This window comes from Psittacula echo, assembly GCF_963264785.1.
Source record: "Psittacula echo genome assembly, chromosome: 6".
Lineage (NCBI taxonomy): Eukaryota > Metazoa > Chordata > Aves > Psittaciformes > Psittacidae > Psittacula > Psittacula echo.
Genome location: NC_137743.1, coordinates 25489918 through 25514609, shown reverse-complemented (window position 1 = coordinate 25514609; position 24692 = coordinate 25489918). Strand labels below are relative to the sequence as shown.

Genomic DNA, 24692 nt, shown 5'->3' with positions numbered 1-24692 from the left:
TATTCTCACTTTTTTAACAGTCTTTGTTATATCTGGCTTGTAATTATTTGAACATTCTCTTATGATATACAGTATAAATAAATATTGTACTGTATGCTTTACCTAACGGTTTAGCTAATGCATCTAGAAGTATACTTTATGGAAGTAAAAGATATTTGTTCATAGGAATTTAACTTTGCCCATGTAACACCTTCAGCTAAGACCGTACAGACTGGGTCTTCAGGACATTTGCAGAGAAGAAAAACTGGAAAACAGTGTTGAGCTGTCAGAAACACATGCAGTTTTCATTGTGGTTTGAAACATCTCTTCACTGAAAAAGCCGTATGGTTAGTCATGAATTTTGGCTTTTCCTGACTGTCCTCAAACCCATCTTCCAGAAGATATTTGCAACTTGTGAAGGTACTTCTTTGGAATTTTAAAGTCTTTCTAAATCCCCATGCTTCTTCCTGAAAAGGGGACAAATTTGAAGAGGCTATGAGGTGAGAACAGAGCTTACAGGTAATGTACTACTGAAGCAGCTTCAGTTTAAAAACAAAAATGAAAACGGCTTCTCTCAATCTTTGGTTTCATCTATCATATGACAACAATTAAAATCCTAATCTAATATTGTACAAACAGAAGATATTTAAGTCACAGCAAGCTAACCAATCCCAGGTGTTGATAGCACTGTGCATGAATTTGGTGCTTAACAAAACCTCCATGAATCCACTGCAACAGCTGGAAGAATTCAGCTCTACTTGCAGAACTTTTGTAGCTGTTTTAGACCCTTACCCTATGCTTCATCTTGTGTACCACATTGCCTTGAACGCCCAAGTTTTTAAACACAGTAGGAAAAAGGCACTACTAAAAATTATGACTATCAGGCGGGCATAAGGAACCAAAGAAATAGAAATTGGGTATAGTTTAGTGCTTTGCTGAGCTGTAATGCTGCCGAAATTGCCACCCCAATGTCACTATGCCCTTTTAGTCTAGGAAGCCATCTCAGTGAATAATAGCAACAGACACTTCCTGGTTTCCCACAAGGATGAAAAACATATAAATGCAAGTTTCAGTATTGTAGCCTATCAGAAACACAAACAATGAACTAATAAGAAATGACAATTCCTCAAAAAGATTAAATTTCCTTAGTATGGAATTCAGCCTAACTAAAGAGGAGGTCAAGAAGCAAAGTAAAAGCTTTTATTTCAGCAAGGAAACCTGAATCACATCCAGGAAGATCACACCTCCTCTGTCCACAGAATTCCAACAAATAGTGTACTTACCCTGAGTTCATCGGCCTCTGCCATCGCTCAAGTAAAACACATTTTGGCCACAGCAATCTGTTATTTTGCACCCAGTTTAGCGAGAGCCTTGGAGCAAACAAATCCTTTCTGGGCAATTATCTAACTACCGCTGTCCATTTACAAGTCATCTGGATCCACAGACTGTATTGCGCCTTGCTTGCTGTAGTGTTGTGCCATCATACAGGAACATAGGCAGCATCTCGGAAAGGTTACGTATACAGCAGCACAGGGGCAGAAAGCAAGATCATCTTCATGTGCACATTTTCAAGGCAAGCATGGAGCACTTAGCCATGTTGTTTCCACAGTATAGTTAGCAAGGGAGCTTGCAATCCACTTGTGCAAGAGAAGCCTTGGCCAACAAGAGCATATGGTAAAAGTGTGTGAGGGCCTGACTGCACTCCAATAGAGCTGGGTTGCAGACTCTTTGGCTTCAGGCTATGGAGCAGCGAGAGTCCACCATGAACTGCCTGGTCATGGTGCAGCATTACAACTGCAGTCTACAGTACTGCTTCAAATAAAGACATCCACCTGACAAAATACAGTGCTGAGTTTTGAGACTGGTCAGGACAATTTAGTGTCCTAAAGGGCTGTGATTACAGATGAATTCTGGAGCAGTCTATTGTGACCGCTGGGTGAGAAGCACTGGATGGTAGGAGTAGTGAGGAGCTTGTACAACAAATACTCCAGGAATCAGCAGCATTTCTCAGCAACTGACCCCGCTCTGGAAAGCAGGACAGACCATATTCCAGTACTATGCAAAGCTGGAACTGTTTTGTAGTGAGTAAATACAAACCAGTCTGACACTTGCAGCTACAGTCTGGAATAACAGCAGGCAGTAATTACTGCAGTAATCATATCAAAGTAATTACATCTAAAATTTGAATACCAACACACTATTACTGAAGCATGGAGTCATTCTTCCCTTGTAAAACTATTATCCTTTACTTGATGCTGGAAGTACTGCATCCCACACAGACTCATTACTTAGAAGAGTAAGATAAGACAAGTAAGACAAGTAAGAAGACAGCATAGCCAAGATTTACTGTGCCAGAACTAGAGCAGTGTCCTAAATCCAGCTACTACTTGCACTGCAGTTACAAAAATCAGTATTAAGCCATTTCCACATTTAGTAGGTTGGTTTTGTTTGCTCTTTTGTTTTTTCCAAGTTGATTAAGAGTGGAGAAAAGTTCCAAAGCAATTCATACAGCATGTCATTAGAATTACGCAGAGGGACACTGGCTGACTTGCTCAGCTATCCCACTGTCACAGACACCTCCTGTTACATTGAAGTACAGTTTTTCTACTGTTGCCATAAGAGCTGGTCCAAACTAGTAGAAGTAAATAATGCTGTAAAACTGAGGAGAGGAAGCTGGCACCAGAATACTGCACATTGATCTCTTCCATATAAACCACTCAAGCACTGTCATGGCTGGTCCCAGTTTGTGAGGCAAAAAACTCAATAGGAAGAACCATGCATTATGGGGCAGGGCTGAGATAAAACCAAGTTTAAACTCAACTAAATCAGTTCTATTTTCAAAATTACATGGTTCTGAGACAGACAGACTGAAACCAAGTACCATGTGTTCTGAATTGCACTTCCATTATTTCTATATTCTCAATTTGTGAGTTTATGCTAATAAGAAACAGAGTATTTTTTTAAGCACGTTTGCCATATAAACAGGATAGCTCTAGCACACATACTCATTCCAGAAAAGAATTATACCAACCTATTTTGAACCAACAGATCAAGATCATGTTATTTCATAAGTTGTTCCTAAAGTTCTACAAACTCTCAGCAAAAACCCCCACCTCATAATACAATACCAAGTAGCATAACCGTTACAATATTAATCAGATGATATTTAAAAAGTGTTCTGCCACAAACCACCACCTCTCCTCAAATATTCTAGAAATATACAGTGCTCATTAATAAACCCCCCCAAACCTGGGAATCTTTCCTTCAGCCTCTGCTTCCAACTCACCTTATGACATGTCAAAACACTTTTTGATTCAATAATAACTTCTGTCACACTGCGCTGTTTAGCAGTTACAATGGTTTTATTGCATGGTTAATAAATATAACATAAAGACGAGGGAAACAGCTTTTACCTCAGCAACTTCTCAACAGCTGAAAGAAAAAAAAATGGAGCACAGAATTTAATCGTATTTACTAATGTTGTCCTTGAGTTTACATTGGAGACATAGCCCCTCTTTCTCCTTGTTTTCAAACTTCAAAATATTTCCAAACAATTTGTTAGAATTTTAAAACAGATTAAGTCGTAAGTATAAATTAGCTCCTAGTTTTAAAAATATTATGTAAAGTGCTCCTATCAGGATTTGTTCAGCTAAATGAATGATTTTTACTTAAGCATTTAAAAAGCCAGTATTTCATTGAACAGACACAACAGTCAGATAAATAACAATTCAAACATCAGTACAAACTTAATTTTCCAGAATTCTTCTGAAAAAGAATCTTCTGCTGATAAAAATAAATTCTATTAATTACCCTGAAAACCAAACAAGTATAACCAGGATCCAGTCACTGGACAGTATCTTTCCTGTGGTAAGATTTTGTTGTGCCTACATAGATGCATATAAAAGAAATCTTTAGTCCATATTCTTAGTTCTGGCAGTCAGTGTGTTCATCTGCAGTTTGAATGCACACTTGAAGGACATCATTTCCGGAAGCGTTTGAATAGCGGGTGGATATGTTTATTTCCAGATGCCTTATTCCGTGAAGAGTGGTATTCCATGTAAACTGTATCATCTGCTCCTGACATAGAGCTCATTGTGCCTGTACGACGTGACACCTGCAAGAGTTAAAAAAGCACATGTCAATGTGTGATTCGACAGTCACACTCTAACCTACCAATGCCCACTGGCTGCTGGGCAGTGCTGCTCATCTAGCGACTGTAAAGCCAAAAAGCCTTTCAAATTTTGTTTCTTAAGAATTTCTACAAAGAAAGTCACTGCCTGCCACTTACCGTAAGTATACCTCAAAGTGGGAATTCCTAATGTACTTCATCAAAATGCCATTTACGCAAACATTAACCCAAAAAAAATTAGTTACCACATACGAGAGCATCAATGATGGCATTGTATTTAGAATGAAAATGGAATCATCCAGTTCTGCCACACCTGTGGTCATCCTTTTCAAAGCATTCTTCATTACCTGAGTTGACTTTGAACCATATTCTCCAGCAACTACTTCCTCCTCAGCATCCAGGTCAGATGCCTGCAGGACTTTCTGCAGAAGCTGCTCTTCTTCTTCTTTGGTTGAAAATGAAAGTTGTTCTTCTTCCATGCCTGCAAACTTTGTTACTACCTAAGAAACAGACCATATATAGTACAAGGTGACAAATTTTCCTCCTCATTGTTAGCTATTCAAAACCAAGAAGAATTTCTGATTCCACATCCTTTTGGAAATGCCCTCAACTTCTATGAATGGTTTGAACAGCTTAACAGCATGAATAGCACAGATACACATAAAATCTTCCGAAGTGGGGTACATACAATTACACCACCCTCCACCCTCCTTCTTATAGTCTAGCTGGAAATGCAGAATACAAACCTTTGAAATTAAAAAAGAAAGGAAAAATAAAAGCTCTGGACAGAAGATGTCAGCCAAACAGTGTCCATGCCAGCTTGATCAAGAACCTCACCAAAGCACATACAGCTCAGATGCAAACTGAACTTACTGCAAGGTCAGCTTCATGATGGGCTCTACATTTGTCTAGTTAAAGAACTAGTGCTTTATATTTAAGAAAAATAATTCACTAGATTTCCAGACACTGAGAATTGCAGCAATAAACATTGAGGAATATAGAAAAAAACCCACCCACAAACTAACAAATTGAGATGTATGAACAGTTGCTGAGAGACAATGCAGCAACTTGCAACACAGCAGCAGCAGAGCAAAAGGACCCTTTCAATGTTCGTGTACTTACGCAAAATAACTAAGCTGATAGATTTTTCTCTGAAATTCTTTTGTAACTTATCTGGTAATCTTGCACGCAGGGTACACGCCATCTACTGGCAGTTTAGTGCCATATACTCCACTAGCTGAAAAACCTCCTCTGAAGAACTGAAAAGCTCTCAAGCTTCTGTTATAAAGCTTTAAAATAGGCAGCTTGCTTTCTTAATTAGAGGTATTTTTCAAATTTCACAAGAATTTTTCCAGCAGTTAAACACATTATGGTAAACACGTTTATACATCAGAATCTCAGTTTTCCCACTTGTACAGGTTTTGAGAAAGACATTCTAATTCAGCCATTTCCATTGGTTAGGTAGTATTTGCCCTCCTCATCTACCTTTTCCAGCTTATTTCCCAAGTCAATACAATTAGAAACTAATTACCTCAGTAATCTGGGCTGGATCTGATCAAAAAGACTGATAAAAAAAATATAAAAACATCTTAAGGTAAAATAAATCCACATTAGCCACAAAGTACTGTTTTTGAAAAACAGAGACATGAAACCCTAATCCGTGTTGCAGGCTGTTGTCAATGGCAATCTGTAATTTGAAAATGGATGTCTGAGAAATGTCCTAGATTTAAGAATCCATTCGGGGAAGCAGTCTGTCCTACTATGTGGCTAAAGGAACACATGATCCCCTTCTAGTTTATTCAGAAGGGCATGTGCTATGATCACCTGAAAAATAAAGAAAAAGGAGTCTCAAAAAGCAATTTTAAATTGCAACAGCCTGTTTCCAGTTCTGGTTGCAAAACAGTGCTAATGTGATTCATAGAACGGAAAGAATTCCCACTGCATCACCATTTTTTTTAAGATGTTCAACAGATGCTAAGCCTAAACTCATCCCCAATTCTTAATGAGTCATGCTACTGCTTTAAAATTTAACATTTAGTGTTTAGTAAATTTAACGTTTAGTGTGAGGTGCCCCTGCCCATGGCAGGGGGTTGGAACTAGATGATCTTAAGGTCCTTTCCAACCCTAACTATTCTATGATTCTATATCCTACATTAAGCCTCTAAATAAAACCACAACACAGTAAATAACTAAACTATGGTTAGTTAGCAGAAAAAAACCCCACTAGCAGTAAACTCCAAGCAGGAAGTTGTAACGACAAGGCTCCTATTTAAGAAGTAAAGACAAAAAGATGTGATTTAGCAAAGCAGTATTATTCCAGTCCTCTTTTTGGTGAAAGGCATAGAATGGAGCTATTGAGAGATGACAGGAAGAAAGCAAGTCCTAGAAAAAACCAAAAACCCTTTGAGAGCAGTAATGATTTTTTTAGTAATTTAGGAACAAAGATTCTGAAGGAGTGAACACCAGCACTGAAATGATCACCTAAAGATAAGGTAGAATCTCCATATTTGGAAGAATAAGAAGGCAAACATCTTCTGGGAATTACATACACACAGTTGATCCTGGCTATGTTGGTATAGATGGTTTCTTGGAATTTTCTTCCAGCTCTATTATTCTTTGATGCCAGCTATGACTAAGGTTTAAAGTTTGTCAAACAGAAGAAAATAGATATTCTAATGTTTTGTTCCTACACTGCAAATAAAAACATCCCAGTACTGGTCAGCTAAAATGTTGCTTCAGATACTCAGCTGCCTCTTGCATTGCTTTTCCCCCATATTACATCAGAACTCCTAGGCCTAGGTCTTCCTTGCAAAATAAAATTCCTCTATTTTAACCTCTTTATTAGTTCCAAAATCCAAGGCACTCAAATATAAGTAAAGGGATTTTTCTAATCTTCTTGGCTATAGCCACATAGATGCATTTGCTGTAATTAGCTGCAGCTTAGTACTGATCTACAGTTCTGTCAAAATACATTCACTACAAAGCAAAACCGTTTTGAAGACTGTGACATGCCTGTTTTGGTGTAAGGACACCCTCAAAGCTCTCTTTAAAGGCCACTGATTAGAGAGCAATTATTTACTTCAGCATAGCTGCAGTTCAGAGAGGTTTTACCCACAGGGACATCCTGTACTGCATTGTCTCATGAGGCAAAGCTCTTGCATAGCTAAGCTCAAGTGCAACCCAGCAGAGGCTGCTTGCCACTGCACCTCGTGCAATCCTTGCACAATTCTGTCAATGCCATAAGCTTGAGCTTGTTCCCTAAAGGCAGACAAGGGAGCCTTAGCTCTTCTTTTTCTCAGCAGTATTCCTTATTGGGAAGGCTTCTAGTCGGAGATGTAAATTCCAGTTTTGTAAAAGAATAATTTACCTAAAAGCAAGAATTATCAGGACAGTCTGTTGCCTTTAACAACCCAATAGATGAGCATACAGAGCAACCCATGGATTAAAAGAAAATTAAATGAGATACACCATGAAATCGGTAAAATAGGGGAGGCTTGGTAGAATGACATTTTATGTTTAGAAGAAGATGACACAGAGATACGTAACAAACCAAGTACAAGGGGTGACCAATTTTCAAGGATGTCTGGAGAAATGAGACAGCATTCAGTTCTTTACAAAAGGGATTTTAGAGGGAAACTTCTGCCTTTCAAGTCATGGCTCTGTTACTCTGTCAACACTGAAAATGTTCTGTTTCGAGGAGTATGTTTTAATTATAGCAGGAAGACCGCTACTCTCCAGTAAGAGTATTTTCCTGCAGTTAATTCTGACATCTCTTAATCAATGAACATTCAACCCAGTGATTTTGGTGATATACTTCATTCCATGAAGAGGAAAATTACAAGAGGAAGGTCCAGCTGTTGGTGGAAATTAGCAGACTGAAGACCCCTATCAGCCAGAACAGTTTCTGCTAACAGAGCCACTGTATCAACACGTCTGCATCCTTCCTGATTTTCTGTAGCACTGCAGGCTCTGGACAGCATTGTGGAAATTGTCCACACACTTGTGCACCAAGATCCCCAAAAACTATTTCTTTTGGAATGCGCTACTAGACTCTTCAGACACCTAACCACAGTCAGATGTACGAATGTAGGATGGATGAATCCTGTTTACTGTATGTTCTCTTTAAGCCACAAAGAAAAAGATTTTCTCCCAATACTGAAAAACTGGTCTGAGACTGGAGTTCTTCGGATATTATTTGTGATGTGTTGGAAGTTTTCTGAATTACTGCTGGCAACTACGACATGAACACCTATCAACAATGCTTTATGCACAACCAGTATAAGGTGTAAGAGGAGGCCTGCACAGATGGACAATTGCACAGCATAAATATAAAACAACCACGCAAGTAACGGTCTACTTCACTCCCCAGTGGGTGCTTGGTTTGAAGTATGAATACTTACCTTTCCAGAAGCTGTACTAAGCTGCTTGTATCTACCCCCACAGCAATATAGATGGATAAAACAATACTGGAAAGGTTCCTGCTTGTGAGCAAAACCTTCATTAATACATTCCACAACCGGAATTCTCAAGTATTTGACCTAGTACTAACATGAAAGAATATGCAAGTTACATTCCCAGGCCACAAATATAATAAATAGAAGGGACAAATTACCTTGAAGCTATAACCTTGATCTACAAGAAACCGTTGTCGTTTTGTTGAATATGCCATTTCCTGAGTGTCTTGGGATACAAGAGAATAAAAAAAGGCATTGTATTCCTCTGCAACCATGCCTAGGAGACAAAGACACCAAGTAAGTACTTCTATTTGGAACACTGCAGCAAAGAACAACGAAGACTGAATAGTGAAAACAAGTTGTCTCTCCACAAAAACAATTTGCAAAGTTTAGCTCCAACCAGACCTTACATAAACTAACCAAGTGCACAGCGTGGTACTTCCTACCCTTGTTCTTAATAACTTGAGAAGGGGTAAAAAGTTAAAAACAGAAGAGGAAATGTAGACCCACACACACTGGTGCCCTGAGAAGAACCTGCTTCTTTATTATGCTAGACAAGGTGGAAGATAAGATTTTTTAAAGTCTATTGGGTAAAGAGGAAGTAAAAAGTCAAGAGCAAGGACTGCAGTACATGTCAAAAAAAGCTCAGAGAAAGATAAAGGAAAAGTTTTATCAGTGTAAATTGGAGTCTGCAGTGGTTCTGCATTAAAAAAGGCAAGACAAAGATCATTTGCTAAGAATTCCTAGGGCTATTTGAAGACTGGGATACACCGGGCTGTGTACCAATATGTTTTTTTAAACTTACAGTCCTTTAAGATTTATTTTCCAAACAGCATCGGGGTCCCTTTTAAAGTCCAAGGTTTCACTAAGACTTTGTTAAATAACTAACATGGCTTTTGCATGCATTTTCAAACAAAGCCTCAGCTGTAACTAGCACCAACTGCACATAAAGTAAGTGTCCGCAGATCTTAAGCAGAAAGTGTATTAAGATTCATTTTTCTAAATTAAAAGCTCCTTGGATATGTTTTGCAAAAACACAACCAGTTGGAAACCAAATCCCATTTTTAAAAGAAAGTAATCTGCAATATGAAAAACGTGCCTTCTAGAGACTTGCTTTTTAGAGTAATAGCGTGATTCTTTTAAAAGGATTTCATGTTGAGGAAATTATCAAGGAATGAAGAAATGAAAGAACCACCGAAGAACAAGAAGTTTATTTTTCTTCAGTTTTTTTTGTCCTTTGGAAGTCTTACCAACCACTCATTTACCTTTTTTGGCTCTCAGCACTCGGCCCAGTCTTTGAGCCTCCTGTCTTCGAGACCCACCATGGGATGAAATCTGAATCAGAACATTGGCTTCCGGCAGATCGAAGGAGGTGTCACCTACCTGTAACAGAGAAGCAGCCTCTGAGCAGTATCTTATTTCTACATATCATCAAAAAGCCTTAATGCAAAGTATACGTCTGTGAGCTGTGATACAAAGACGTCAAACGCACAACACGCACGTATAATTCTCAAATGAAGTTGACTCTGAGGACAGGTACAAGGACACACTCAGTGTCCTCACTTACCTTGGAAATGAAAATAGTGTTGATTTTTGGATTGTGCTTGAAGTTTTGTAGAATTTGCATTCTTTCTCCCTGTGTAGTGGGACCATATATATAGGGTCTGAAAAGAACAGAACATACACAAATTAAATCAATTCAAGTTTTCTTCATGAGGTACTACAATCCCATGGCAGGGAGCACAGGATAGATTTGAACTGATATAAAAACAAAACAGATTTTGGCACTTTACAGTTACAGATTACTTTTAGTTCATCTGGCTCCTTATGGCAGCAATCCAGTTGTTTGTGGAGCCCTCTGCAGCAATGCAGGCTGCCAGAAATAAATTCTGACAGTTACAAATGTTTTGCAATTACATGCACCAATGAAGCTCTATATCACAGACTGAATACACTCTTTAAGCCCACATGAAAGACTGAAGGCAGCTGTTAAAATAAGACATTTTTTCCCTCAAATTTACTGAGTTAGCACATTGACAGCCGCAACCTTTGCTTCCTATTTAAACACTTGAAAATCCAGGCTTCTCGATCAATTATATGCCAAGTGTCACAAGCTGGCTGCTAGATGTTGTTCTGGGAAAATTATTTTTGCTTTTGAAGTTGACCTCTTGCCCCTCCTAATACCTTCTGGACCTAATGAAATGAAAACAAGGTCCCAAACATTCCATGGCCACAAGCAGCTCACAGTGGCATTTCACCAAAGGTTTCTAACATTTGACAATGAATCACATGGAATATATCTCAATCCAGAACGCTTACACAAACTCAGTCACCCACTGACTTCATGAGTAACCTGGGCTACTATGTATTTCCCAAGGTTCTCTCTAGAGTTCGGCTGTTTTCTTTTTGCTGAAGCAGAGTTGGTTTCGTTAAAAAAAAAAAAAAAAAAAAAAAAAAAAAAGGCTAAAAGTGGCAAAACCCACATAAAAATGAGAGGAGCGCAGGTGTCCAACTGCTGCTTCAGCTGTGGCACTATGTTTACAAATGCTCATTAATAAAAAGCATCACCAAATAACAGGAATCAAGGCCTACCATTTGTTTTGTTCACACTTCCATACGCTATTCCTAACACAAGGAACCAATCTCAAATGTTGCATTTAACTTTTACTATCGCACATATATGGGTGGCAGCTGAACATAAACATGCACTGCACAGTACGAACGTTTTCTATTCTTACCAACTAATTGGGTGCACTGGCTCCTCTTGGTTTCTTTACTACTGCTGTGGTTTAAACCCAGCCTTACAGCTTGTTCACTCACTCCCCCCTCTTTCCTTCCCCCGCTCCCGGAAGGATGGGGAGGAGAATCGAAAGAATGTAACTCGCACGGGTTGAGATAAAAACAGTCCAGTAACTAAGGTATAACACAAATCACTACTGCTACCACCAATAATAATAATGGAAATAACATGGGAAGAGAATACAATACCACCTGCCTATCGATAACTAGCCCGACCCAGCAGTGAACCAGCCCTTCCGGGTAACTCCCAGTTACATCCGCAGGCATGACGTGCTGTGGTATGGAATACCTCTTTGGCTAGTTTGGGTCAGGTGTCCTGCCTCTGCTTCCTCCTGGCTTCCCCTCCTCCCTGGCAGAGCATGAGACTCCGAAAGTCCTTGGTCAGACTAAACATTACTGAGCAGTAACTAAAAACATCAGTGTTATCAGCACTGTTCCACAGCCGAAAGTCAAAACCACAGCACTGCACCAGCTACTAAGGAGAAAAAAAATGACTGCTGCTGCTGAACCCAGGACAACTACAGACTTTATTCTAGCTTTCACTTTACCATGCGATCCTAGTCACTTTTATTAATCCTTCTATTTAGTGTATTTAACCAGATCTTTAGGAAAATACAGCTAAAAAATGAAAGTGGCCAACAAGTGAACTCTGAAACAGTACCATTATTATTCAATTTTTAGCATTCATTAATATCTTAAGCCTTATTTAAATTTTTATTTAATATTTAAATTGTGATGATTTTAAAACCCCAAAACTTAAATGGAAGATTTAAATGAAACTAAAGCATTTGAGAGCCTTCTGTTTCTTAAAGCCACCAGAAGGGGTTCAAACACATTTTTTACTTACGAACAGAATAACCCAGAACTCCTGACTATCAATCCTCCATTTTAATGCACTTAGATCCTACCTGACAACAATTCATTCAAGAACATCCAATGCTAGGCTGACTTTAATTTTTTTTTTTAAATTATTCTTTTTCCTCACTGCAAGACATTTGAGGAATTTGCAAAGATAAATCCTTCTCCAACTGACATACCTGTCAAAACCATAGAGGCACAGTCCTTCAGAAACAGTGATTTAAACATATTAATAACACCAGACAAAAACAGTCAGCATATGAGCTATACTATAATGGACAGGTTCATGACAGAGTAAAAGATGGTTAAGCGCATTTGAATTCTGTTGCCCCAAAAATTGTAGTAAAAATAATTCCTGTCATGTGCATGCATGATCTTTCCCTGACAGTACCAAGGGAAAGGGCAGTTAAGGGAAGAGCCAACAGAGATAGCCAGACGATGGCCGTAATCTCTCCTTCCACCTGGGAGCCACCCATCCTATATACTTCAATCAGGTCATGGGAAGTTCAGTGGGAACTGTGCTCCTGCTGGGCCAGCACAAGTAGAGCAGAGCCTCAGCCACCACCACCATACCTGCTAGGTTGTTCTCTCTTCCTTACACGTGTAATTTCTATCCAAACTAACAGTTCTCTGTGTTTCAGCATGCTCAAATCATGATGGAAAATCCTCTGGTTAAAAGACTCCCTTACCTTTATCCAGCACTGCAAGCCTCCTTTTTTTCTAACACCCACAGCAGTATAACCTGGAGCTCCATAAATGGTGTGAGGAACAAAGAATTCACTCAAGGAAGTGAAAAGTATTTCTTTAACTGGTTTTCCTGCCACGCTTTTACAGCATCTGCTCCACTTAACTATTGTGCAACTTCACAAGCACTCCCTCCCAGCATCGCCTTTGCTAAAGGCTTTTTGTGCGGTGCACTGAACACTGCTAGAGACATTCCAGGGGCATCATTACAGCTAATCTCTGTCCAGACAGATTAAAAAAAATGATGAAAGAAACCACAGGTGCTGGAATTCATGCAGCAACATATAGCAAGCTCTGTTTGCTATTTGATGTCACAGCAAGCCAGCACAATATGTCTGTAAACTACAGTCAAAACTCATCAAGAATTTTGCTAAGCGTAACACTTGTTTGTGGTACTGCTGAAACTCCTAGACATGAAATCGAAAGTCGAAAGACCCCACAGCTTTTCAAAGAAAGGATGAGGCCAGCTTCTGTGCTTATTTTCCCCAGTAATTGCTCTATACCTGATTCTAGCAAATACTCTCTCCGATCATCTCTCTCCAAACCTGATGAATAAACTGATGCTGACCCGTCAATAAACTCTATCTGTAAAACCTTCCATAACTGCACTTGCATTAAAGTCATTTAAGTTGGCTGAGGCGCTCATGGGAGCAATATCTTTTCATTTATTAAACAATTACAGTAGTTCTAGGCAATGCACTGGTACAGCACAGACCCCCAAAAAGTCTGTCTCTAGGTTTTCTGGTTTTTTAGACAAGGTTAAGACCTTTTGAGAACCTGAGGAGGAGCACCCTGGAAAACAACAGTGTCATCACTGGTTGTGAACACTTACTTCCCAAGTCTGACTGCATACTCCTTCAGTGCAAAGACATTGTCAGAAAATACAATGATTTTATCATTCCGTCGCTCATGAAACTTAATCAGGAACTCACAGGCTCTGAATTTATTTGGGTTCATGGTGTACAGCAGTTTTCGTTTCTTTGTTTTGATAGCTATGTATTCTCTATAAAATTCAGGTGACATTGGGCACCAAACCTAGAATCAGAGAAAACACACACACAGAGGGGTGATAATGCATTACAACTTTCTGGAAAGCACAAGCCACATCTTCACACAGTAATTTGTGTACCAAAATGAAAGCTACAGGTTGGGGTAGCCTCTGGCACAGCCAAAATGTTTAACCTCATTAATATTCTGGCCTTGCAAAATGCTTTGGCAGTGGGATCAATGACAGAAAAAGGCAGCAGGATTTGAACAAGACTGGAAGATATTTCCTTTATGTTTCATACTTAATTTTACTGAATGCTTTTTTACAGAGCAATAATTAAGGGATTGAACTGTCTGTGTAATCTGTCTGTCACAGCAATCAGTTTTTTACCATAAAGATTTTAATCCATATTCTGAAAGCTAGAGACACATTCAGTCTTCACTGCAGAACAAATTTACCAACCTTTTTTCATATATATACTTTTCACAAAGGAGTGACCTTGATTTTAACAGCTGGTTCTCTGCTTTTGGTAGCCCCATCAAAAGTTACTTACAAACACTGACCTAAAGAATATAAACTTGCAGAATTTTCACATCATTCAGAACAAAGGTAGCCCATGCTTCACTTTTCAATGTCTAAAGGGTAGTTCAAGGACTGAGAAGAATCACGCCCCTAAGGCAGAATCAACCAAAGTGCCTAAACAATCTAATTTGAATTCGCAAACCGATTACTCCCCCTTCAGCCTACTTACTTTCTACATGCTCTTTACTTGCATTCTATTACTTAAAAATAGTTGGGGGTTTTTTTCCTTCTACAACTCCAGTTTGTACAAAAGGAGAACAGTTGACCTGCACCTGCATCTTTTATTCCAGTACCAGACCTGGGAAGAATTACACGAAACTAGCAACACAGGTTTTAAAAAAAAAACCCAAACACCACTAACAAAAAATCAACACAAAAAAACCCACAACCAACAACAACCACGTCAAACAAACAAAACCCAAATACACACAACTGAAAAAGCCAGCAAAACCCCCCCCAAAAGACATTTAAATTACAAAAGTCTACCATAGCATGTTGTAGCTGCTAAAACTTTACTTCCATTCAATGGGAGTCTGGAAAAATTAATGAAAAAGAAACTCACTGGCAGCTACACAATAGCCACATACAGCTCACCAGTGACTGATGGCTCGGAGAAGTATCAGGAGAAGTAACAGATATGTCTGCCCTTGTTATATGCCCTTCCCTAAGTATCTTCCTTGACATTTATCAGAAATATATTAAGTTACACCTTTAAGTTTGACCCAGAAAGGTTTCTTTAACGTTCTGATGTGCCTGTGTGGAAGGTTTCCACTTCTGCGATACCAGATTTTTCTCTCATCCATATGCGGGAAAAAACAGAGGTTGCATTATACTGGAAAGAAATAGTAAGATCCAGTCCTATGTTTTCAATTTTCACCCTCATGCATTCAGGCTTGAAATAAGCAGCTATTTTCTTATGGCTTTTAAACTTTCTACTATCCTCCTTTGTTTTAAGAGCTACAAGAATTTTCCTCAAACAACTACAGACTGTCTACTGGCTTAAGTCTCTAAAAGGCAGGTTCCAGCATGCTGCCCAATGTCAGGCTCATTGTAACATGGTGTTACACTATCACAGAGAATCATGCTTAGGATATCAAGTCAGGCCAGACAACACAAATGTCAACTGCACCAAACTAGATCTACAACACTGCAAGCACTGTCCACATTTCCAGACACTGACTTGGAGATGGCTGATCAAGCACCACAATGCTGACAAACAGAGTGTGCTGAAGTCACTCTGAAGAACACATGGCTACTGGATTTGCCACATGTTCATACTGACTAGCAACAGCTTTGCCTGAGCGACAAAGTACATGAGAAGTCATAAGGAGTCCTGTTTATTCCAGTTAAATACTTGCAATTTTATACATCTTCTTAAAAAATAAGCATATTAAATAAACTAATAGTACTAGTAGTACTAAAAAGCAGAGCTTCACCTCAGCACACTGGACTTTAGCAATGTAGCCATTGTTCTGCAGCTCCATCCAGTTGGCTTCATAGAGCTTTGGTCCGATCAGGAAGTTCAGGTCAACAATTTTATCATCTTCTCTGACCAGGGTAGCTGTCAGCCCCAGTTTACAATGAGCTTGCACAATAGTGAGCACACGTCTGAACATCTTTGCTAAAAAATGTAAAAGAAATTTTCTGTTTAGTTTCCTGAATGGATTTGGAAGACAAATACTGCAATTTAAAAGAATATTTTCGTCAACTCCTGAACACAAATCAAGAACAGGGCTGGGAAATGTAACCCTGTCTCACATACACTTCTAACAAATCTGCGTTAAGCAAAACTTCATACTGACTGCAGCTTTAGTTTACATCTTCAGTGTACTCTGAAAACCTCAGTAAACTTCCTGGCATCTTTATTATTTCCCATTTCCAGAGACAAAATTAATAGATCCAGGGGTTACATGGCTTGTTTTAGGTCATACGGATTTCACAGGATGAACTATGATGCAAGGACTCCTGGCTGACTGCCACATTCAGGACTTGTAGTATATATAGCAGAATTACTGCAGAATTCAGCATTGACAGAGATCACAAAGGAGATTCTGTACCTTAATTTTTACAAAACCAAGTAAGAACAAAAGCAAAAGAACAGTGGCAGCAACATGCTGCTGTGATAAAAGGGCAGGTAATCATCAATGTCTGCTTCCGAAATCCACCGTTTCTATAGATACCAAATTATATATTCAAAGGCAGATCAGGAGAACAAGCTAGAGCAGCTAACAGAATCCTGGATGGTATTTTTAACCAGGATTATTCCACAGACACGTTAATACTACATTATTGCTTTCCAATAGTATAGCTCTCAATTACAGAGTAGTATCAAAATATAGCAGCTATTTCTGGACAGTAATTGCTATGGTTACTCATATTTTATTGAGTAGAAATAGATATTAAAAGCTATCCTTCAGTGCCACTACATCTCAAAAGAAAAGAAGGCAGAAGAATTCCTCTCCTATTCAAATTTGTCTACAGCAAAATTATACAAATGTAATTTGGGTATTGTAAGAGCATTTTATCAACCTACACTGAAGGGGAAGGCACTGTATTTTACACTGCCGTTATAGAAAATACAGTGTCTTATTTGAAGGGTTTCAGAAAACTCATGGTCAGCTACACTGTGTAGTATTAAGGGAAAAAGAAAAACAAAAAAGAAGGTAGAACAGTTTAGTTGTCTCACAACCCTAAGCCATGGGTTTACTCACTATATTAATCATGAGTAAGACAGCAAAAAAACATCACTTCTAAAAGAGCAGATTTGCACACCATTTCCTTACCAGGGATAGTATGTACTTCATCAAGTATCATAAGGCCCCACTCCTGACTTTTAAGCCATTCCATTACTCTTTCTGCTTCCCAGGACCTTTTCGTCGTATGCCCCAACATGGAATATGTGCTGATAGCAACTGAACAGCCAATGGGCTTGTCCTTGGCATCAGAAGTGAACCGACATATCTGACTGTCATCGATGGTGGACCACATCTTGAACTGGGCTTTCCACTGCTCTACAGACACTGCAGAATTACAAAGGACCAGACATCGCTTGCGAACAGTACATGCAGCTGTCACTCCAACTAGAGACTTGCCAGCACCTGCAAGGAAGGAGAGTGATATTCATTAGTCATCTCTCAGATATCACTGCAGTATGAGAGGGGGAAAAAAAGAAAAAAGAGCAAAGGAAAACTGCGAGAGGATATGAAATCATGTAAGGACAAATTCTTCATTGTTTCTCTACTGTAACAGTTTTAAAGAAATGGAGTATTCACTTCTACTGGATTGTCTACTGGATATTTAACTGCATTTTCTCAAGAGAATCACCGTAAACAATTGTTTTGCCTATTAGAAACAATCATTTTAATGCTTTCTTAATTTCAAAAGCATGTTAAATTCCAGGTGGCTACAGAAAGTTATCCCTAGGGGTGATCCATCGCCCTGCCCCCGCCCCCCCACTCCCATGAGCATTCCCCCACATAGCAAGTCCTTACATCTTTCCACTCTTCCTTCACACTTCTTCCAGCTCCTCTTACACGCTCTCTCAAGCCCTCGCTATCTCTCCCATGTGCCTTCTCCACCCACGATACCAAGGGCACTGGCATGCAGTTTTGTGTTCCCTCCCGTTCCCATTGCGTCCCATAGGTTGTCCCAATCTGCATGCTCCTCACTTCTTTCTTAAGCTCCCTCTGCCCACAAATTGTGTATACAAGTTTTCTTCCCTGCACCCCTCTTATGCCATATTTGCCCCAGTCCCCTCCAGTCTCCCTGTTCCCAACCAAGGAAAAAAGGTTTCCAGTACCAACAGCTTTACATTTCACTGGAGGATAGGCAGAGCTGATGTAGAGGGAACAGCGAAAGCACGAATGATAACCTGAAGTTACCACAACCACGTATCAGTTCTTCAGTCACTACAGGGATCCTGACAGCACTGTTCAGCAGACACCTGGCAGCTCTGTTAACCAAGCTCCCCCTCACCACAGCCCCAGAATCCACTCACTAAAGACCAACTACGACTGTCTGAAATCCCAGCAGCTGTCATATCTGGAAGCTCCTTTACTACAGGTAAATAAAGAACAAAACCCCTAAATCCCAACTCAAACTTACCGCAAGGCAAAACAATAACACCAGATCTGGCTCGCCCATTTCCAAACATCTTCCTTAGGCTTTTCTCTTGATAGGGCCTGAGGACAGCTGTAGGTTTCAGATCTATATTAATATCAGGATTCACAGAATCATTTCTGAAATCATATTCTGCTAGCAAGGGGTAATCCAAATGGATACAACGCTTCTGAAGTTCTTCAATCATCTCCTGAAAAGGAAACAAAGCCTCAGTTAAGTCCTCCGCATCTGAAGTAACTTTTTTTAAAACCCAGCCAGATGATCTAGTACCACGTGAAGTTACATTTATTTTTCACGCTCATGAAGTCTGCAAGAGTTAAAGTTCATTCAAAAAAACATTGTGATCACCTCTACTCCTCAAGCATTTAAGTAACACTCCATTATCAAGAGATGGCTGTTTAGGCAGACTAAGAACACAATGCATTAGTCTCAGATGTGTTGTTTATCTGCAGTGACTAAACTACACTCTGAAGTCCTGCAGCATTGCTCAGGAACAGACACAAAAGGTTCTGTGTTACACAGGACCTACCAAAGCTGCACATCTGCTACCTGGAAAATCTCCATGTCCCAGTAACGCAGTTATTCCACACAGTGACAGGGTGATTCAGTCACCAAGAGGCTGTTGGTTTGGTTTGGGTGTTTTAAAATAAACAAAGTAGCTACTAAGTTATCTGGTTTTAAAATTCCAGTTTTCCCCACTACGGAATCCAAAAACAACTTGAGAAATTCCACAAAAGCTCTGCAGGACAAGCCAGGGCTGTGCTCCAACCTCCAGCTCCCTTCTTAAGCTATGAAATCAGAACCTCAAGAGTTTCTTCTGCAAACATGAGTCACAGAACAGAAACAGGGAGGGCAAAAAAAAGAATGCTCCGAAACCAACAGCAGATTTGCTCTCCATTGAACCCTTGCTTGTCTTGCACAAAGCAACACTAAGCTGTGCATGATGGGAACCTCCCTTACTTGGGGGTTGGACCAGATGACCTTTGAAGGCCCCTTCCAACCCAAACTATTCTATGATTAGACCTTGGAGCTTTTCTCCAGCCTGTGAGCCCTAAGCCTTGTGGGCTAGGAAGGAAAGATTCCCTGCCACTCTCTTTACAAAAAGGGAGGATTCTAAGATTTAGGAAGTTAAAAGGAATGTCAATGACTTTCAGTGATCTGCCCTATCAAACCAAGGGCTGCAGTACATGAAGTTCTTGTGCTTATTTATTGGCAAGTCCCAGGTGCATTCCCCAATGCTACAAATGCAGAGACTAAAATACTCATACCTGCTTGACTTCAACAGACACTGTCTGTGTTTCCTCCTCCTCCTCCTCATCTTTGTCCATCTGTTCATAAAACTCAAATAAGTCAGCTGGGACATCTGGCTTATTCTGAGCATCTGTTTCCTGTGAAGTTGATGGACCAAAGCCACCTTCTTTGGATTTGGCAATCTGAAACGGACAAGATTTTCACCAAGAGTTTCATTAGACTAACACCCCCCAAATGTGGGCTCATTAAAGAGGCACAGATCATTGCTGACAGAATCAAAAGCAACTGACAATGAAGCAAACAAAACAAATCCATCCCAAACTACTCAACAGTTTATCTACTGTTCATTCAGTAATTGTAAAACATGCCCAAACATACCGCTGATTTACTGGTGAATGTCTCTGTAAGGAACTCTGTTTCGTCATCCTCAGCATCAGCCTTCATTCTTAGGCGACACTCTTTAATTACTGGGTCTTGGAGAAGCTGCTGAATGACATCAGGGAAGGTACTTTCCACAAAGTACCTAAAATGAAAAAAACAAAGAAAAACAATTTTATGAACTAATCGACTTACAGGAAGAGTAGCACAGATGCTTAAATATACAACTATCCCACATGCACTCTCAAGTAGCCAATCTTGGGCTAGCAACTTAAAACCAAAGGAATCATGGCAATCAAAGATGCCTCACCAAAAGCATCATGTACTCGGCAGTTATCCAGCCTGCTCAGATGTTTCCTACCACAAGTGGGAAAACTCCAGCAGAACTATCTAGAGAGAGATTATTTGTGACATGTGACACAAGTCCATTTTTTTGGGACTGAACTGAGGCGATGCTGTGAAAACACTAGATGCGGTGTTTTGAAGTCCTGCCCACAGGACCCAAAAAAGTCCCAAAAGACAAAACCCCAAAACCTTCAAAACACAAACCATCCACAATTTAAATTAGTGCCTCTTGAAATTGTGTCTTTCCCTGAAGATTCATCAGTAACAATGCTGGCTGGACATCCCAGTTAAAATATGAGCCAAGTTAAGCCTTAAGTGACATGAGGTACCTTCTTTTCAGAAACACCCAGGAAGAGAACAAAATCCTGCTAGTAATATTTGTGTTAGTTCTACCAAAGCAGCAGCTTCAAAAAAGCAGCAGCACAAGCAGAGCATTAGGTTACAGTCCCAGAGGTTACCTATGGCTGTCAGATAAACAGAGAACTTGGCAAAAGAAAGAAAAGGAGAAAGAGAAAACACAGGCAAGGGACAGTCGCAGGCTTTGTGGTTTTGCCATCTCCTTCATTTCCCTCTGCCTACTGCAGAATCACAGGTTAAGATAAAACTGATTAGTTCTAAACAAGCTGACCCTCAAGTTGAACAAGTATCCTTCCAACTTTATCTTCTAGGTTTAAAACAAGATAGATTCAACCCAGCAACAAGCATACATCTCTTGCCAATCAATCTCTCAGTCTGCCAAACAATGGATTAGGAATCGGAATATACAAGACTTAAGGACAGCTGCGGAAAAACTTGTCTGACCAGGCTCATGGAAATTTGGAAGGAACCTTAAGAATACATTGCAAGTCCAAGCAGTAATGAAACAAGCTCGAATATCAAACTTGCAACGTATTTTTAAAAATGTAATGACAAGTAGGAGTACCTCAGGACAGCCAAACCAAACTCATTGAACTCATTGACTAACATATTAAATACTTCCAACAACTGAAAAAGTGATCTTGCATTGACAGATGCCCCACTTAGTGGGGAGCCATAAGACTCAACAGCTATTGAGTCCACTCAGGCATGCACTGGAGTCTTCCTCTGCCACAGCAGTTACAGAAGCAACCACTCACCTGTTATGCTTCAGTACCAGCTTCACCTTCCCGTAACTGACAGTACACAGCTAGAAATGAACAAAAGCAGTCATTAGGAATAGGCAGAAGAGCAATTCTGTGTTTGAGACCAAGTGCTGCAATGCAGTTTAGGTCTTTGTGGGGAAGCATACTATCACAGAACATTTACTTGCAAAGTCGTACTGCTTACAGAAGAAACCTAAAAAGGAATTTTCAGAAGACGCACACATTGTCTCATGCCCATCAGTCACAGATACTCAAGTTTTTATAGCCAATTCCATCAGCCTCCAAGACTTGCAAGAGCATACTTGCAGGATAAGGTAGGCTCCATTTTATTTTATTCTGTTCAGCTATTCCAGACTGCTTCCCACATTCACAGTCTTCTTCCAGAGCAAATCTGAGGAAACTTTCCCCACGTACAATTCCTACTGGCTGAAAGTCTGGATATGCTTGGGGATATTTTTTATTTTTAAAAAAGGTATAAACCCCACATGCAATATACTGTAAAAATCACGTGCACATCAATACGCTATCAAAGGCAAACAATAAGATAAAGCCTCTGTTGTTGTATCCTGGTTTTGGCAGGGATAGTTAATTTTCTTCCTAGTATCTGGTGCAGTGCTGTGTTTTGGCTTTAGTCTGAGAACAATGATGATAACACGCTGATGTTTTAGTTGTTGCTAAGTAATGCTTACTCTGACCAAGGACTTTTCAGTTTCATGCTCTGCCAGTGAAGAGGGGCACAAGAAGCTGGGAGGGAGGAGAGACAGGACACCTGACCCAAACTAGCCAAAGGGGTACTCCATACCACATAGCATGTCATGCCCAGTGTATAAACTGGGGGGAGATACTCAGAAGGGGCAGATCACTGCTCGGATTGGGATGGGTATTGGTCAGTGAGTGGTGAGCAATGGTATTGTGCATCACTTGTGTTTTCTGAATTTTCATTTCTCCTTCTCTCTTCTTCTAATTCCTTACTATTGCTATTGTTTCTAATATTATTATTATATTGTACTTCATTTCAATTATTAAACTGTTCTTATCTCAACCTGTCTTCAAAACCTTCTTCAGAGTTTCCTCCCCATCCCACCCAGGGTAAGGAGTGAGCAAGTGGCTGCTGGCTGGGACTAAACCACGACATCTTGAAACAGAATGATTAAAAACAAAAAAAAAAATAGTTAAGCAGAGGCAGCAGGAAAGGATGTCACTAGTAGCAGCAGAAGTATTTCCCGTGCTAATAAAACAGTCTTACCTTGATAAACTGAATTATTCCATCTGGGACACCCGTCTTGCTCAGTTTTTTTAAATACTCTATTATGTCGCTTGTCTGCAGCCCAACACTAACAGCAGCATACAGTGAGTAAGCAGTCAGCTTGTACTCATGAATGTGGGCTGGTCTGCACACAGGCTCGGCAATGGCAACCAAAAAATCCTGTGCATATTTGTAAAGTGGAGAGAAGGCTTCAAGGAAAATATGGCCATCAGGAGCCTGCAGAAATAAAGAGAAACACTGAAGGCACAACTGGGTTAGCTGAACAGGATCAGGAATTTCCTACACAGCAGCCACTGTAACACAGAGACAGTCCACTATTTAGGTAGTAACAAGTCATAGGGTTTCAAAAAAATGTGTTTGCCCTAACATAAAAATCATAAGAAAAAGAAGAGGGAGACACATGAACATGCAAATTTTGTCTTCTGAAAGAATTCGGACATTGATTTGTCCATGTCTCTTCCATAGCACTAAGAAAAAACCACACCCGGATCGATTAAGCTTTTCCAGACTAACACATGGGGGTATTTCATCTCTTCTTTAATACTAAGCAAACTGCTTGAGCAGAGGCAAGCTTTCACCCATGCTCCCCTAAACCAACACAGAACTCCTCACTCGTTTTACATGGAATGCATGGAAAGACAGCACTTGCATGTCACAGCATTCAGGAACAGACACTGGCAACGCAACCACCTCTGCTCTATATGTTTGCACTACTGACAGAGCCTTGGATAAGTTTATCAATGTCCCTTTTGGGGCAGAAGAAACAAACGGTACCGTTTACAGATGGTGAGACCAGCCTGTCTTAAGTCTGCTTCATTCCAACACAGAAACCCCCGTTGCTGTGTCACTGCAACAACAGACCCCACTCGTGACATCAGCCAACGCAGCCACTTCCATAAGCCGTTTTACCTCACACGCAAAAGCAACTGGCTTGAGGCACTCACCGCCCTGTCGGTACAAGGCGCAGCCGCAGACCGCGGAGCTAGGGCTCCCGGGCTGACCAGGGAAAAATCCCGGAAAAAAACCCCAGAGCAAATCCCGCTTCGAAAGCGCTGCCCAGGCCAAACCCTGACGCTCGCCCTCCACACCCGCGCACACAACGAACTCATCCTTTCTTCTCGGCGTCTCCACCGCACCCGAGAGCGGCGCTGGCCCTGCAGGACGGCCTGTGGCGCGGTCCCACCGCTTTCATGGGGCGGTGGGAGAGGAAAAACCAACCTGCAGCAGCCCGGCACAGCCGTCACCTCTGCGGGGAGCCCAAAAGGGGTGAGAGAACGGGGCCACACGTACCACCCAGAGCGGACGAGAGGCGTGGTCAGCTTTCAGGGGCATCAGATGCTTGTAGTCCTTGGCCCCGTACTCGTCCAGCTTGGTACCGCTGTCCTCCACCTGCTTCCCCGCCGCGGACGGCACTGCCTCCTGCGACTCCTTGCCGGGAGCTTCATCTTCATTGTCTTCGTCCTCATCGCAATGGCGCTTCTTGCACTTTTTCTTCTCTGCAAGCAAAACCGGAGCTGTGACACGGCCCGCGGCACCCGGCACGGTCCCGACCCCACCCTAACCCCGGCCTGCGCCGCGCACCCCTCTCCTTCCTGCCCATGGCCGCCGGTCTGCGTTACGGCCGCCGCACCACTGCGGCCGCCCGCGCGTCACTTCCGCCGCGCCGGAGGGGTGGAGG

At 40.7% G+C, this 24692-nt stretch overlaps 1 protein-coding gene across 1 annotated transcript; it reads right to left on the bottom strand.

Moving 5' to 3' along the window:
• Positions 1-3329: 3329 nt before the first annotated feature.
• ERCC3 (ERCC excision repair 3, TFIIH core complex helicase subunit) lies at positions 3330-24662 on the bottom strand. The gene is made up of 15 exons (XM_080620715.1): positions 24596-24662; positions 24305-24510; positions 22994-23230; positions 21742-21791; positions 20282-20426; positions 19921-20085; positions 18638-18842; positions 17317-17631; positions 15970-16154; positions 13796-13998; positions 10130-10226; positions 9828-9945; positions 8721-8839; positions 4456-4608; positions 3330-4093 (listed from the first exon to the last, which is right to left on the bottom strand). Exons 1-15 carry the CDS (start codon positions 24612-24614, stop codon positions 3959-3961), a joined length of 2352 nt encoding a protein of 783 aa, XP_080476841.1. The 5' UTR covers positions 24615-24662; the 3' UTR covers positions 3330-3958.
• Positions 24663-24692: the final 30 nt, after the last annotated feature.

Coding starts and splice junctions, on each gene's coding strand:
- ERCC3 (XM_080620715.1), bottom strand. Junction 20,427..21,741: donor CTGGTACTGAAGCATAACAG/GTGAGTGGTTGC, acceptor TTTTCATTTTAG/GTACTTTGTGGAAAGTACCT. Junction 9,946..10,129: donor ACACTATTTTCATTTCCAAG/GTAAGTGAGGAC, acceptor TCTCTGTTACAG/GTAGGTGACACCTCCTTCGA.